At 42.4% G+C, this 16,156-nt stretch overlaps 2 protein-coding genes across 7 annotated transcripts in view; one reads left to right on the top strand and one right to left on the bottom strand.

Moving 5' to 3' along the window:
* The window catches only part of LOC106807516 (organic cation transporter protein-like), a 27,981-nt gene extending 11,834 nt beyond the window's left edge, over positions 1-16,147 (bottom strand). Inside the window, exons 1-13 of one of the 6 annotated variants that reach the window (XM_014809866.1) lie at positions 15,789-16,147; positions 14,348-14,862; positions 13,556-13,659; positions 13,016-13,170; positions 12,139-12,307; positions 11,657-11,783; positions 8,272-8,393; positions 7,819-7,953; positions 7,490-7,569; positions 5,825-6,012; positions 4,375-4,544; positions 3,720-3,817; positions 36-445 (exon numbers count right to left, since the gene is read on the bottom strand). In XM_014809866.1, the coding sequence (XP_014665352.1) occupies positions 3,736-3,817; positions 4,375-4,544; positions 5,825-6,012; positions 7,490-7,569; positions 7,819-7,953; positions 8,272-8,393; positions 11,657-11,783; positions 12,139-12,307; positions 13,016-13,170; positions 13,556-13,659; positions 14,348-14,737 (1,722 nt within the window). In that variant the 5' untranslated portion in view covers positions 14,738-14,862; positions 15,789-16,147 and the 3' untranslated portion in view covers positions 36-445; positions 3,720-3,735. Of the gene's footprint in view, positions 1-35; positions 446-3,358; positions 3,818-4,374; positions 4,545-5,824; positions 6,013-6,839; positions 7,022-7,489; positions 7,570-7,818; positions 7,954-8,271; positions 8,394-11,656; positions 11,784-12,138; positions 12,308-13,015; positions 13,171-13,555; positions 13,660-14,347; positions 14,863-15,788 lie in introns of those variants that run through there. The other 5 variants (XM_014809867.1, XM_014809868.1, XM_014809863.1 and 2 more) reach the window with 5 other exon arrangements.
* LOC106807519 (homologous-pairing protein 2 homolog) overlaps positions 5,724-16,156 on the top strand; it is a 23,560-nt gene continuing 13,127 nt past the window's right edge. The window contains exons 1-2 of the mRNA XM_014809873.1: positions 5,724-5,734; positions 5,765-5,766. The gene's annotated coding sequence lies outside the window, so the exon portion shown is untranslated. The remainder of the gene's footprint in view (positions 5,735-5,764; positions 5,767-16,156) is intronic.

Genomic DNA, 16,156 nt, shown 5'->3' with positions numbered 1-16,156 from the left:
TACAATTTATTACGCTCTGCAACTTAATGCATCGAGCACTCTACCGACAGTATAGACTCAAGCATCCGGACTTATATATATATATATATATATATATGTATAAATGAATAACGAATGCGTTACTTTGTAAATCGCTGCGTTAGTAAATTTTATAAAATACTGTATTTTAGTTTTTAAAAGTAAGTGCAATTAATAATCAAGTGATTTTGCTGTATCTATATAGTACGAGCTCGTAAATTAGCTTTGCTCAACCTAGACGCGTTTCTAAGCAGTATTATTGAAGCGTTCGTATTGGTTGTTTCTCACCGTGGACCCATGTTATTGAAATTACAGATTAGTCGGTAATTTAACGGTGCTCATCATCATTACAAAGATGTAACAATCTTGCATCGGAATAAATTGGGAAGCATCGTGTCGATCTTGACATGTATACATCGCATGTTTTCTAGAAAACACGAATACACGCGATCAACCCTGCAGTCCTGACGCTAAGATAACCGAGTTTACGGAAGATAATACAATGAACTCATGTTTACTGAATGCTCAACATTGTCAGTCTGTATACATGGGTTTAGGGTACAACTTTGTTGAAGTTTGATTACTGTTTGTTGAGGAAAGCCAATGGCATGCACTAAGTTGCATGCACGCTAGATACGATATGATAGTATACATTGTTCATGCACAGTTATTAGGACATGGAGACCGATGGAGACTTGGCAATCGTTACTATAGCTGGGATTACATTGGCTCTTCCCCTGTAGCCTTTCGTTCCCGCTCTTGTAGTAAGCGCGAAAAGCTACACGGGTAGAGCTAGAATTGTATTATTTGCAAACAGATCTGAAAATAGAATCAGGGCTATAGGAACCTGGGATCCATTGTCAAAAAACAGTTCATCATAACAGACATCACAAGTATATAATATCATAACTTTCAAAATGTAGTGCTGTGCAGTTATGAATTTTTAGAGTTATGATGGGCATAACTATTTAATACACGGGCCCCAGAGCTGCATGATAGCATAGACTAACAATACTTTATAGATATTGTTACTCTATGATGACACCGAACTCCAGTACTATAGCTCTTATGGCTCTGCAACGTGATGCTCTGTGACAAAGCCAGCGAGAGGAATAATACTATAGCTACATGACACCATGCATGTCGCGGTTTCTTGATACTGTTTGATGAACGAAGTTAAGTGCTGAACTTCCGTGTTCAACGTATGTGAAGCTCGTGGTTTGAACATGCGTGTATGTTTCAGAGGGTATTACTGTCGCCCAGAGATCAGGTTGATGTGGTTAGAAGTGTGACCTGCTCAGGGTACGCTGACTACATAGATTGTCTGTCTTTCTTCATCGCATCTCAAATGTCATGCTTTAATTGAAATTGAAGAACCTGGACACGTGTAAGCTGATTCACCGGCACTTGTAATTATATGAATAAAGAGATGCATGTTAAATTCACGTTAGCAAGCTAAGCGCACTAGAAAAAAACTTTGTTGGAGACAGTGCCAAGCTTCCAGCATGGGATTTTTCTAACAAGATATCTTTTCCAAACCCAAACACTTTCTGCAATTTTAATTTTGTACTGTATAAAAATTATTAACATGCAAAAAATAAAACAAGTAATTTCTGTGTAGATATTCGCAAATTGTGACTAGCATTTTTTAATTAGAAAAAAACAACAATAGCATACAGCCACATACGCATCTGCGTATGTACCTGAACAGCTTTGCTGAACAGTAACAAACACATATTATGTTGATACATTATTAAAAAATCGTTTTGTAATTAAATATATTGATTACTTTAAATAGCACCCATGCCATAATTTCTAATGAATTCTGTTCTGTCAATCAATCACTTTGAGGTACTCAAATCTAATTGATAAACTACACATATATATACCAGAACAAATACTCATAACATACAATACACATAACTGTATACAGTTCTAAACACAAAATAACCCGGCCTCTAGCTACATCTCACATCACAGTAAAACAGATACGTGACAACTAGCTTTTCCATGGAAACTATTAACAGTCTCGATGTGTTGCTTTTAAAAAGAAATTGGAGTCACTTGGATAATTGGATTCAAAATGTTAAAAATATTATGTCTATTATTGAGGAGGTCAAAAGCTAAATTAAGCATAAACGTTACCATAATTCACTTTTACCACACCAATTAACCATCTTACTACCTACCTATTCAGTTAAGAACTTGCTCATCGACTCATTATTCATCGACACACTATGGAGAAGTATGTAATAGAGGAAAGCCATAAAATTATCACTCATTAAAAAAATCACATTTGATCCACTCCTGATATTTGCCACCAAAACGGGGAAGTACGTAGGCACGCGTTGAAAATTCTACACCTGCATTATTTTCCTAAAAATATATTTGGGTGTAAAAAGAACTGTCCCAGCTCATACAGAACTGGCTGCTATTCCGACCTTAGGTACTATCCCCAACTAAAGGATCGAAATCTGAAAACGTTCCGTTAAATGGTGTCGATCCATATCTTCGATTAATAGTCTTTATTAATACGATATGAATTCTTTGTGAGAGAATTCTTTGACCTAAAGTGCCACAGCTAATGTGTATAGTAAGGCTTTGTACTTGGCAGTCTTCGTAAACCGGTATGAATTTCACACAAAGTTAATTGAATCTCAAAACTTGATTATGGCAAGCACAACAAGCACTACTTACACCGGAGGTATAAAGTTGACAGATTTGAAGAGCCAATCGAGGTTTATATTTAAATCTTCAAAGACACAGCAGATCTCCATAGTTTCCCATTAAAAAAATAACTCGACAATAACCGCAAATGTTAAGTCAAGGTCGGACTTCTAATTTAAGGTAAGTGGCCATCGTTGTTTATCTATCCGAAGTAACATCAGTCATGTAGAACAAGGCTGGTATAGCCGCGTTCACACGTAGCAATAAATCCGGTATTTAGCGTTAGTTACACACGAGGCAAAATGCGCGGTCCAAGAAATACGGTATCTAAACAGATCCGGTATTTGATGTAAATACGTGGCTTCCCAGACCCCGAATAATTTGCCGTGCTTGAGAAATACCGGATCTCTTGGACCGCGCATTTCCTCGTGTGAACGCTAAATACCGGATTTCTGAAGCCGCGTATTTTATAGACTGGTCTGCGCTCGACAGTTCCAGTGAAACGCGAATGGAACTGTCGAGCGCGGACCAGTCTACGTATTTTATCGGCAGTTAGTGCGCATTGCATTGTTTATTTCGCATTGTTCGCTTGATTGTTTAAAGCAGCTCGCAGCTCGCAGCTCGCAAATACCGTATTTCTGGAGCCGCGAATCAGCATGTGAACGCTCGGCCGCGTATTTGTCTCAGATTCGGTAATTCGCAAATACCGTATTTCATAAATACGAGGTCTCGTGTGAACAAGGCTTATATAAAAACGTCCACAACAAAAATTTACACTTCAGTTTTCATGTTGATATGAGAGCATTGCAGTGAAAAAGATACATGGGGGCTTAGGGCGATTTAGCCCCCGAAATGCCAAAAAGAGCCCCCGTAAATTTGCATAGAGTTCAAGGCAAACCAAATTTTAGAGTGCTATTTTCATGCACACGAGCTTGAAAAGTAGCCCCCGAAAAATAAATTATATTTTTTTCCCTGGAGCATTGGATAATCATCACTCGTTGCATAAACCAAGTTACTACGTCAACATGAGATACCTGTTAAATAAGTTCTCTATAGGTTCTCAGTTTCATCGCTGGACTTTGCTGCTGCCAGGTCCTCATCATTACGGGCTACATCATCCATGCTTGGCTTCCTGGAATTTATATTGAGAGTAATTATTCAATTAGCCTACATAGGCTTATCAAGAAGACAGGAAAAATAGGGGATTAGGGAACAAGGACCAGGGCAACCCAAGCTTTGCATGTCCAAAATCGTTAGGAGGACATATTGATTAGACTAACATCTGGCAAGAGGCTATATAGCTTGAAAAAGAGCATTCTGAAACAAGTCTATTTTGTTCTTGCTGCTACGGTGCTAGTTTTCTTATTCTTGAATTACTAAGAGACCATTTAGTTGTGTAGATAGCATAAATAGCTAGATTGATACTATGACCAGTGTTCAAACAGTGACGTCACAGACGGAAATTGGCCCATGCATATCACGTGACACCATGCTGAATCATTATACCATTGATAAACATCATTTACAAGATCATCCCACTGTGCACTTCAGAGATAGCATGCTGAACCACCTACTTGTTAAACGTGTTACTGGTCATTTTTATACCTCCACGAGAGCTTGCCCTGATTCATGAAAATTTTCGATCAAATCGGGTCAAAGGACATCAGAAGTCTGACGGACTTCACTTACCTCCGTGCGCAGCAGAAACAGAATGGCTGGTTCTTCCCAAACTCCTCAGCCTCCTCTACAGTCTCCGGCAGCTTCTGATTAAGGGTTTCAGGCAGTGCCATAGCTAACACACTTGCTACCAGTGTTACCGTGCCCATGATAAACGCGGGTAGGTCCCGGTACTGGTAACCCTGAAAGCGATCCAGCAATCATTATTAATTATTATTAAGACAGGAGACTTTCTATGTTTGTAGTAAAGGGATAAACTGCCTGTCATGCTAGCTAACAGGACCATACTGGAAAAATCAGGCAAAGTAGTTTTGCTACGTGCTTAGCTGTGTATCGTAATTGTAAATATATTCAGTAAACATATAGAATTACTTAGCATTGAAAACGTGCCACTTGCTAGTTATAACACTTAAAGCAGTACCTGTCTTTATAAAACATTTGGTATTTCAGCCAAACTTGCCCAAATTTAAGAACTTAATTATTCTTATTTTTACAAACATGCATTCTTGACTACACAGAAACAACTCTAGATGAAAATCATGAATGTTTGGCAAAAGTCAAAGTGAAAAGCCTATACTGCAGTACGCAAACATACACTTACGTTTAACCTGATTGCCCGATGTCTCAAAAACTTGACTCCCATACAGTGTATAATTACAGTAATATGTAATTTTATATAAATTATTTCTTTACACAGATATCTGTCCGTTTCACATGATTAAAAAAAAAGGTGCAATATTACCAGCAATTTTCTTCACGTCTCTATCTTTTGCAACAACTAGTGCAGAAGAAATACTTGTGCTCAAGGACACAGGTTTAGTGATTTCCTAGAGAAGTTACTACAAGTATGCGTGCGATACAAAAGCACCCAAAGCTGAATAAAAGCCATGGTCATGCACTGTGCCATCGAGAAGCTGCTTAAACCTTGCACAAGTAATTCACAAACATCCCCCGTTGATGTCCCAATTATAAGGAATAAGACTGGAAAGTCTCCACCAAATATTGCATATCAAATGTTGTCTACCAAAGACCCTATATACCTATATAGGGTCTTTGTATCTACCGATGTAACGTATATTGTAGCTGCCACAGTATTAGCAACAGTAAGCAGGAATTTGTTTAATGAGACGTTGCTAGCAGCCGTATGAGAATTAACAGAAGCACGTGGACAAGAGAAAGACACCACGAATAACATGTAGAGAACCCCAAGTAGTAAAATGACCAAAAAGGTCAGCAGTAGAGGTAACACCAGACACGACCATGTCAACTCAATAACAGCTCATCAATCGTAGTGGTGCTGCCGATATACCGCCCTTTACACATCATCGTGCAATAGCTGGAAAACATATTGAGAACAAGATCTAGTGATAGCGTGATTTTAACAAGAGCTGTTATCAGGTAGTCGTGTCTGGTACCTACTGCACAACTGAGACATCATTCCCCATTAACGACCATACGTTACCAGGTAGACGACAAAGGGTATGAAAATGAGACCGACTGAGCCACAAAATTGGCTAAAGCCCAGTCCCAGACCGCGAACCACTGTCGGGTAGAGTTCGGCCGCGAGTGGGTAAATGACGACGAACGACGTGGAAATACCAAATTTGCCAGTCAGCGACAGCGTTATGCTCAACCACGACCATTCTGAACCTGCAAGCAAGCAAGCATGCAGGAGCAAAGAATCTGCAAAAGACCCCACCGGGTCGAGACGTCACCGCGTCAGATGTCCGTTTCACGTTTCGCATCCTCGACCGCGCACGTTTTCGGTCGCGGCAGTACGCAATCCCGTAGGGCCGACCGACTGAACGGACACCCGATTCGACACGTCTCACATGCAGCATCGCGGAGCGTAAGAACGATGCACGGGCAAGCACCCCCCCACCCCATCAACACTGCAAGGCACACACCACTGTCGCTCCACCCGACGCGAATTCGCTTCGCACGTTCACGGCCGGGGGCTGGGACTTCCACGCCATGCGCGACCCTTCAAAAGCCCATCCTACGTGGCCAGAAGCGACGAGACTCAACAATAGGGAACAGCTTTCAATGCGCGTGCATGCTGCAATTTCACCAGCAACAAGCGATCGAACATGGTACTGGTTGGCAATTGTTGCCAACAATATAAATCAAACCAATCGCAAGCGAGCTCGCGGCAACAGGGACGGCTGGATCCGAACGCAACTAGAAGCTTCCATTCGCGAGAAAGCAGAACAACTCGTGGCAACAAGAATTTTTCAGTTACCATCGATCGCAGTTGCACTTAAAACCGGTAACATCTGGCATCCGAGTACGCTCTCGGATTCGCTGCTGCGCATGCTCCCCCGTTACTCTCGGCCGCTTCCAGTCGTAGGCAAACGCACTCTAGGCTCAGTCGCTCTCATCGCGCTACCGCCGCCAGCCGCCCGGCAGTGTGCACGTGAAGCGAGGCTGGGGCAGGGGCGGGGCAGGGGCGGGGCATGGGCAGGACGGGGCCGTACCAGGTAGACGATGAACGGCGTCGCAACGCCGCCCACGCTGCCCACCAGCTCACTGAAGCCGATGCCGATGCCGCGCAGCACCGTCGGGAAGATCTCGCCCGAGAACAGATACATGAGCGTGAACGACGTGCCCGCGCCAAACTTGCCGACCAGCGCGAGGATTATCGTCGGCTCGAGGTAACCTGCGTGGGGGAGGAACGCGTGTAGCACGGTCGCACTACGTAAAACACACACGTCGTCGTCCACACTAGGCATGGCAATACGGTCGGATATAGTCTATTGGTATATGTGGGATACAATCTGTGGATTTAGCATTTGGAAATAATATATATGTTATATAGTCATGGATATAGTACATAGGCATTGGATATGGAATTGTTTCTATATATAACATGTACGATATATTCTCTGGATATATAGGATTAGAGCTTTTGGATATATGATGATTTTCAGACACAATATATAAAATAACCTCTTTGAAAATATAGGATATAGTTGTTCGTACAATGAATCGCATGTATTCTTTTATATTTTACGATGACCAAATTATTTATGACCTTCAATTATTTTGTAACCATCGCTACTGTCTCTAAGGACATCCGACAATGTTTGGAGACAAAGTAACATAATTTTTTATTAGTGCAGCATACCTGAAGGAACTAGCACAGTAGCAATGCAGGCAACTCCTCCCAACATCATTGATATGCACAGCGGCCATCGTCTGCCCCACCTGCCAAGCAGCAAATAAATGATAACTCCCTACAAGACAAATAGTCACAACAATTCATGAAAATAGGTTCCTCAGATAGCACACCTAGTTTCTTAAACAGAGTAAAAAAGAAGCACTCAATAGCAAGATGGTTACAATACATTACCCAAATTGGTTCAAGAAATTGTGCACCATTGCACATTGATTATAATTCTCTGGCTAATTACTTGATGAGCACATGAAGTTTACAATTGGGTTATGATTTCTCACCTGTCTATTACACAGAATAGGATGGGATAAGACAGAAGTTCTACAGCAGACGACAATGCAAAGTTAACGTAGTCCGACTCTCCTAGGATTGGAATGTAGATGCTCAGACCCACATAGACTATCACATTTACTAGCCTGCAATCATGTAAAAATGAATAATACAAACGAATTACTTTCCAAAAAGAAAGTTTTTCCTTCTATAAAAATATGGTCATTTAAACTGAACTCTTTGTCAAAACATACAAATCAAAAACAATATTACAAAAACGAGATACTATTATAATATAACATGAGTGAATAAAAACAAATTTAACAAATGTATGCAATCTTAAATATATATTAGTAATAATAAACTAGCAAAAGCTCAGTAAAGTCAATATCCTTAGTACACTGGCAATTACTTGCAAATCAATTCTTACGATGTTAATATGGAAAGATATCACAAAAACACACCATATGAAAGACACAAGAACAGTCTTCTTGCGCAGGTTCGGTGTGCGGAAGAGATCGAGCAATGTGTAAGTTCTCGCCTTGCCAGGCAGCAATTGTCCCAGCTCCCCTTTCTCCTGCTCCTTCTGTATGTAAATGACAAAAAGCGAGATGGTTACAAATTGTAACAATGGCCATGCTGAACCGATTATGCGACGACCCGTATGAAACTGTGTCACATATCTCAGCAGCAGTTTGTACAAGTTAACTCAAATCACTAAACCATGCAAACACTAGTATGTGTGCTCGGGCTTGGTTATGAAATGGTTTCAATAAATTTTATTAACATTACTTTAGACTGCTTGAGAAAGTTGTCTAGACGATCTGCAGCCCGGATATCCGCGCGAAGCGCGCCAACGCCGCCTCGCGGCGACACAATGACTTATTCGCTGCCCTCTATTTAGAAACATCTACCCGAGGCCCTCTGGGTACTACAGAAAGCCGCATAATCGGTCAATTGAGGAGTTGTGGCGATTGCAGAAGCCCCTTCTTCGGGGGGAAACTTTGCACGTAGGGCGAGAATAAATCAATGCATCGTTTGTGCTTGGGTGTGGCTCGGCGCGCGTCCGTTTCGCTGTCAGAAAAATAAATTTTCCCTTTTCGGCTGGTTCATGGCCCTGACAGTAATTTGGAAGTTATCGCGCAGCCCATAGAGTGGCGCAACGAGTCCATCTACGTACCATGGTCAAGTATTTTAAAAAAACCTCGGCTCGAGGCACTAGACGGCCCGCGCGGGGCACAGTCGACACGTAGCGTAACTCACTTCAGTATAGCCAACGATAGGTGGCTGACGTGAAGGTCGGTAGCAGTCTAGCCCTGCACTCGCACGGGCCCGTATCCAGCTTGACGCACAAGTGGTGATGTTCTAATGTTGCCATTATGATGATCACGTGATAGTTAGAGGATATAGTCGTGGCGTCAAGCCCGTGGCGTGGCCGTCGTGCGCGGAAGTTCTTCAGTCTCGGGTTATGTCGCGGGACACAGCGCGGTTAGCGAACAAGACATTATGTCTTTCATAAGAAGTCAACCTGTCTTCAATAGGAACAAAGATCGAGGCTCGTTGAATGGTAGTGTGTTTGTGAAGTCGTTTGAGAGCGCTCACGTACAGCATTATTGTGATATAGGACATCGGCGCAGCGTGCTGCTTATAGCAAAACTTCGTCGACCCCTGACGGTCGAGGGGGCCCTGATTGCTCCTTGCGCAGAAAAACTTCGCGCAGAGAACTTGGAACTCGCTTGCTCGCAGCTGTACCTGACGGGGCCAACCCCGATAGATACAGCTGGCAGCTCAGCCATAGCTCCCTACACCACACAACTCAATACACCCTAGTATTCTAACCCTTAGCAAGACCGTTTTTGGAGCCTAGTCGAATTATGAGCTATGCAAGTTGCAGCCCTTGATCTTGCGGCAGACTTGGCAGTCATACACTGAGTATGTACAGTCTTGTCGGGTTATGTACATGACCGATCATACATTAGTGACGGGAAGTTGATACTGGCAAGGGTTGTTAGTGTCGGCACTTGCGGATATATGAGCCATAGACTGATATAGCTAAGGTTAGTAACTAGAGTAAGTTACTGGGACGTAAAAGGACCCACTAGTGAGAAACGAATGTCATATGGGCTCATGTAATACAGAAATGAAGTAAACCCTAGGCGAGTGGTCCAGGAGATTGATATACAGGTTATTTTTTACGGCTATAGCTAGAGGTCCTAAAAGATAATATGCGGGTATTGCGATGATGATGTGTTTGAGTGCGGTTTATGGCATGTATTGCGACGGTGTTCTCGGCTGAGCCGTAGTCACTCGATGGTAATCGAGGTCGGGAGCGAGGTCCCAGTCTATAGGACGGATGAGATTCTTTCCGCGATCCGCAGAAAATCGCGGATTTGCAGCCAGCGGGGTCGGATTTGATGAAACGTCTTAAATCGTTTGGAGAAAATGTGGAGGGGGACAATGTAACGCAATATAAACTTAGATACCTCAACAGCACCGGACTGTGATGTAGAGTGTAGACAGTAGGCTGACAGCCCCGAAGTATACAGTGTATCTGTTTTTGCGTACCAGAAAAGAAAATCCTCGGTCACCAGGCTGCCAGTAGAGGGGCAAACATTTGAGGTAGCTGAGCACGTAACGACGAGGCTGGCCTGGGGGCCGCGGTTTACATGTTGCTGCGTGCATGTGACTGGGCAGGACTATGCACTGATGTTCATTGCAGTGTGTTGTTTGCATGCAAAATCTGGGCGCAGCAAGGCAGCTTAGGGCTGAGTAACAACAATGCAAGCGACGGGTGGAAACAGAAAAATATCATTATGTCTAGACATTTAATAAAAAAATTTCAGCCCCCTGATTTGCTATTATAGTTCGTTTGTTCCTTTTGACAACTTGAAAAGGTGATTCAAGAGTCTCCTATAATTTGTTCAGAATAGCTTAGAATGCACCAAATTGCACCATTCTTTTAAAAAAATTACCTACGGTCCTCGCATTGCTCGCTCCTCTGTTTGCTAATTAAAATGTCAGCTGAAAATTAAATTATCTAATCTCATCCCTGTATATAGCCTTTGTCCTTGCAGCCATTTCCATTACTGGGCAAGGTTCGCGAACGCGAGAATTTCGTCAGTCTTTCTGTGATTTCGCGTCACACAGCTCGGTTACCAAGAGAGAAATTATGTTTTTATAACAAGTGAACACTGTTCACGTCCCAAATGTCTACCCTCTGTGTCCCCCACTGAAATTGCGGACTGTTCGCTGGCAGCTATGGATCCGTGCGCCGGCCAATTCATTCGGCACACGGATCCATAGCTGCCAGCGCTGCATACTGTTGTAGGACATTCCCGCGGTCGCGTGCGCCTTGCCGCGGAACTGCGCGCAAGATCTGCGCTTATAGCACTTGGGATCAACACCTCCTTTCGGCAACGCTTCTCTAGTATCCCGTCTCATCTGGTTGTTCTCTCAAGATGTGAGAAGGTTACTAAATAGGCAAATCAATTTTCTCTCACACTCACGGAAAAAGGGGTTTCTTATATACTAGAAAAAATAGGAAAGCCATCGCTCTTAAAATTTGTTTTGTAAGTAAAATATTGTTGATTTATAATGTCCATCCATTTAATGATATTTCTTGCAAGCATTGCCTACAATACATGTGAAGAAGTAAATAAATAAAACATAAAACTGATTTATAATATTTTTTACCGAATTTGTCATGATACGGTAAGGAGACAAATTTGTATTAGTGCAGCCTTAGTTCGTAGTCCGATACTATAGCTATACAATAGTATATTAATAGCAAGCATCTACAGCATGATGCCAGAATATCTCCACACTATCAAATTCGTGTGAAATACGTACCATGAGTTTGCGGATGAGTTCGGGTGGCACAGTCATACCATTGACCTTCGCTGCTTTCTGTACGATAGCTTCAGCTTCATCTATCCTGTTCTTGGAGAGTAACCATCTAGCTGACTCTGGCAAAAACCTGTGTCAAAAATTTATGACCTTGACCTCTAAACTATCAAACACCGCATGAAACTAAGAGGTACACAGAATAGTGTTATTATTTTGCCACCAAAATATCATCATTCCAATATTTAAACTGAAATATTGTCTATTATATGAACTATACACAGCCAGTTGTTAATGCCTACACATGCTGATATATTATACATCTCTTAGTGACATGACTACCGTACTCAACTAACAAAAATCGTACAGAAGTTCCCTTTTACAGCTGAAAATCTTCCGACATCAGGTTTCATTTCTATTATCAACTAAACAATGTAGCTCAATAAATCTTTCATGCCTCTGTGGCAGCTTCAACTAGTCGCACTCACCACCAGTAGCCATACATCAGTATAAAGGGAATGCTGGTAGCTAGGGCCAGGTTGCGCCAGTCCCTGACAAGGTAGGCAACGCCAGCGAGAACGAGCAAGCCCGACGAGTAGGAGACGCACTGCATGATGGTGGTGAAGCCGCGTCTCTCCGGCCCCACCAGCTCTATGCCTGCAAACATACAAACACACATGTGCAGTTGGTATGTGTGAGCCCATATATATAAGCATCGTGATAAAAACGTTTGCCATGAGCGTACAGGTGACGAGAAAATAATAGCCCTTACTATTTACTCTTGATACGTATATATGTAACAGTACGTGCGTGTTTGTGCATGCGTGCGTGCGTGCGTGCATGCATGCGTGTGTGTGTGCACGCTTGCGTGCATTTGTAGTAATATATACACTGCAAACATGTATATAAGCAACATGTATATAATATTGCAACTATACAGCATAACGTTTGTCTAAAACCCCAACAGGAATAGCTTGCGACCTCTTCCACCACCCCCTTTACAGAATTTAAACACAATGGATTCTATTTTTGGCACTAAGCACCACATGGAAGTCTTATATTAGGTGTTCAGCTGGCTAACCAAAGAAGAAGATAACATCAGTCTAGTCTTACATATTATATTACATATATAGTTATATATATGTATATATGTGGTTTCATAAAGTAAACTATGAGAACAATAACTGCCAGCCAAAATAAACAGTTTTAAGAATGATCTAGAATAGGCATCTAGAATATCCTACATAGCCTAAATTAAATCAATGCGATCAAACGTGGTGTGGTTCAACATCTCCAATAGGACATACTTCTCACTTTATGCGACCACGAACATATCTATACAGATACTGTTTCCACAGACCTTACCTATAACAAATGGGATGACGAATATCTGGGGAACGGTCAGTCCAACCATGAAGCGGAACACTGTATAGGAGATGAGCTCAGGTGCAAACGCTGTCGCAATGCCAAACACCGTTTCAACCGTGAGACAAATGAAGAAAGCCTTCTTTCTTCCCAACCTAGGAAAGATACCCACATGACATCAATAGTAAAGTGGAAAGGCCCTCAACCGACTGCAGGTTAGGACGTCACTGCAAAATTTTTAATGTAGGGCACTTAGAAAGAGGGGGCACAATTTTTTTATTCAGTTTTTTTCCAGCAGTGTCTATGCAGCTAAAAAACTGAAGAGCACATTGAAATCAGGATGTTCCTGGCACAGTTTTTGATGGTTGATACCACATAACAAGGGCTGAGAGTGTACACAGCCAGTGCAACATTTTTTGAAACAGTGGTCCTTGTCTGCTCATACGGCTAAAGTCCCATGCTGATAAACATCAAGCCAACTAGATTGCTTTGACAGAGTGCAATGACAGTGCTACACTATTTTCATAAACTGATACGAACCAGTCCTGTAGAAAACCAAAAATGAAGTTTCCACAGAGGTTACCAAACGAGTAGACGGTGTAGGTCATCATGCCAATCCAGTTTTTGTCACACACCAGGTCCATCTGAATAGGAACGAAATAGGATCTGAATAGGCGAATGGGTGGTTAAGTTAGCACTGCTGTGTTTATATTGTTGTCAGGAGATCTCCTGTGTTTAGCAATGACAATGAATATACTAAAAGCGCAGTCTTAGACATCATAATTAAACCTCAGGGCTCACAAGCCTCACGCATATGGTGCGAGACTCACGCCATTCAGCACAATCTGACGCTCTCACGCACATTCCTGATAGTCCCCAAAAATCTCACGCAATTGCAAGAATCCAGTTTTTCTTCGTTGCCTGGAGTGGGTCTAGCCGAACTTTTCCACTAAAATTCTTCCTGTCATCCATTTTTATATTTTTAATACTGCTACAATCACTATGATTTTTGTACATTGTATGTTTTTTCATGCTTATATAAGCAACAAATATCATGTTCAGATTGCTGCTGAGGCCATCAAATAGCACCCCATTTTTAAACGATTTCCCTACCGAGGGAAGGGGAGACACACCCCTCCCTCCACCCCACCCCTCCTTCGCGCCTGCGACAATTAGATTTTCTAATTCAAAATAAATCTCACTCATTTTTAAAGCTACCCCTTGAGAGCCCTGAAATCTACTCAAATATCTTGTCATAATATAACTTTATGTTCGCCTCAACTCGATACACGAATTCAGAGACATAGAGTGCAATCAGGGGTTGAGACTCACTTCAGTGGTGACCGTTTCATCATACAGCTTGTGTTCGTATCGCCATCCGCGCGTGCAAGGGACCTTGGGCCACGACACGTTGGCCACCCACGTCACATTCTCCCTCACCAACTGCACGTAGTCTATGTCGTACATGTTGCACTGGCTTGGCACCAGTTCTCCCAGTTGCTCCTCATAGGGAAGACTGAGGTTTTTCTGCGCCTCGAGAGGGAAGCCTGCCAACTCCGGCACATGGCACCAGTGAGGAGGGATGGCGTTCATGAACACCTGAACGAATCCATGGAATGCGCATGGAAGTGCTGCTGGAACGCAGATCAACCAGAACAGCAGCTTCTGGTATTTGCCCCACCCGCCTATGTGTGGTAAAACGTCGTCAAAGTCCAGTGTCATCTTGGTAGTTGCATACGGACGATAATCGGACTGATCAGTTGACTCAGGCTCTACCAAATTCCAGTGAATGATGTGCGTGTGTAGTACTTAGTTCCATGTTTCATGCACTCATCAGTTGCTCTAAACTAAGACAAGTGCATTCGACATTACCAACACGAATAACAATTACGCAGTGGCTACATGTCCGGAACCGGTCGCCTAGCCTCCAGGCTACGCATCCGGACATCCACTCACACAGTAATCGCGCGACTCGCGTACACACATGATTGTGCAACAGGACGCTCTGCTGATTGCCAAAAATATACAATATATGCACTGCTGCCATCTATACTTTCATCCGTCCTCTCGCTCTCTCTCTCTCTTTCACACACACACGCACAGCTCTCTCTCTCTCTCTTTCACACACACACGCACAGCTCTCTCTCTCTCTCTCTCACACACCTCTAGCTCTCTTTCTTTCTCACACACACCTCTAGCTCTCTTTCTTTCTCACACACACCTCTAGCTCTTTAGCTCTTTTTCTCTCACACACACACACACACACACACACATACACATTCCCTCTCTCTCTCTCACGCACACACACAAACACTCGGCAATCAACAGCGCATCCCATTGCGCAATCATGCGTGTACGTGTCGCAAGATCACTGTGTGAGATAGATGTCCGGACGCGTAGCCTAACGGCTCCTCGTCCGAGACCGGTCGCGTAGCCACGGCCTAACAATTAACATTATGATCTTCTCTTACGTAATTTAAATTCACTTTTGAAATTTAGTATTAACACTTTTGATGCATTTTGTGTGCTTTTTGCATGTAATTGCATGCCTTCTGAAATTCCTGAGGAGGATTCATATTATTATATTATTATATCACAAGTAGATAATAGCGAAGTGATATATATTGACCACTGTTAACAGTAACACTAACAGTAACACTAACAGTAACACTAACAGTAACACTAACAGTAACACTAACAGTAACACTAACAGTAACACTAACAGTAACACTAACACGTAACAGTACTAACAGGGCACAAAATGACAAATCACCTTCGGTATCACAAAAGTAGAAGTAGAAGTAAAAATAGAAAGTACTTTAGACTAGTTCAAGTAGAAGTGACAGTGTCAAGTGATGCACTAAAAATGCGGCTACTGATGCAGACTTTACGAGATGATGCGTGTGTGCTGTAGCTGCATGTGGAGACTTGTTCTTGTTGCCAGTGATATAACCAGATGTTTACCTGCCCACATAGCTATCAGAGCTTAGAGCCAGAAGTAGATCATAAGTAGATCTTAAAAAAAGTAGATTAGTAGCTTGCTCTGTTGTATCAGAGCATATAAATCAACAATAAATCAGCAATAAATAAGTTGATTTATATCAAAGATACTAGAGTGCCAAAGGTCTAGTATCTTTGATA

Source organism: Priapulus caudatus, unplaced genomic scaffold (assembly GCF_000485595.1).
Source record: "Priapulus caudatus unplaced genomic scaffold, Priapulus_caudatus-5.0.1 Scaffold220, whole genome shotgun sequence".
Taxonomy (NCBI): Eukaryota; Metazoa; Priapulida; class Priapulimorpha; order Priapulimorphida; family Priapulidae; genus Priapulus; species Priapulus caudatus.
This window is presented reverse-complemented; position numbering and strand designations above follow the sequence as displayed.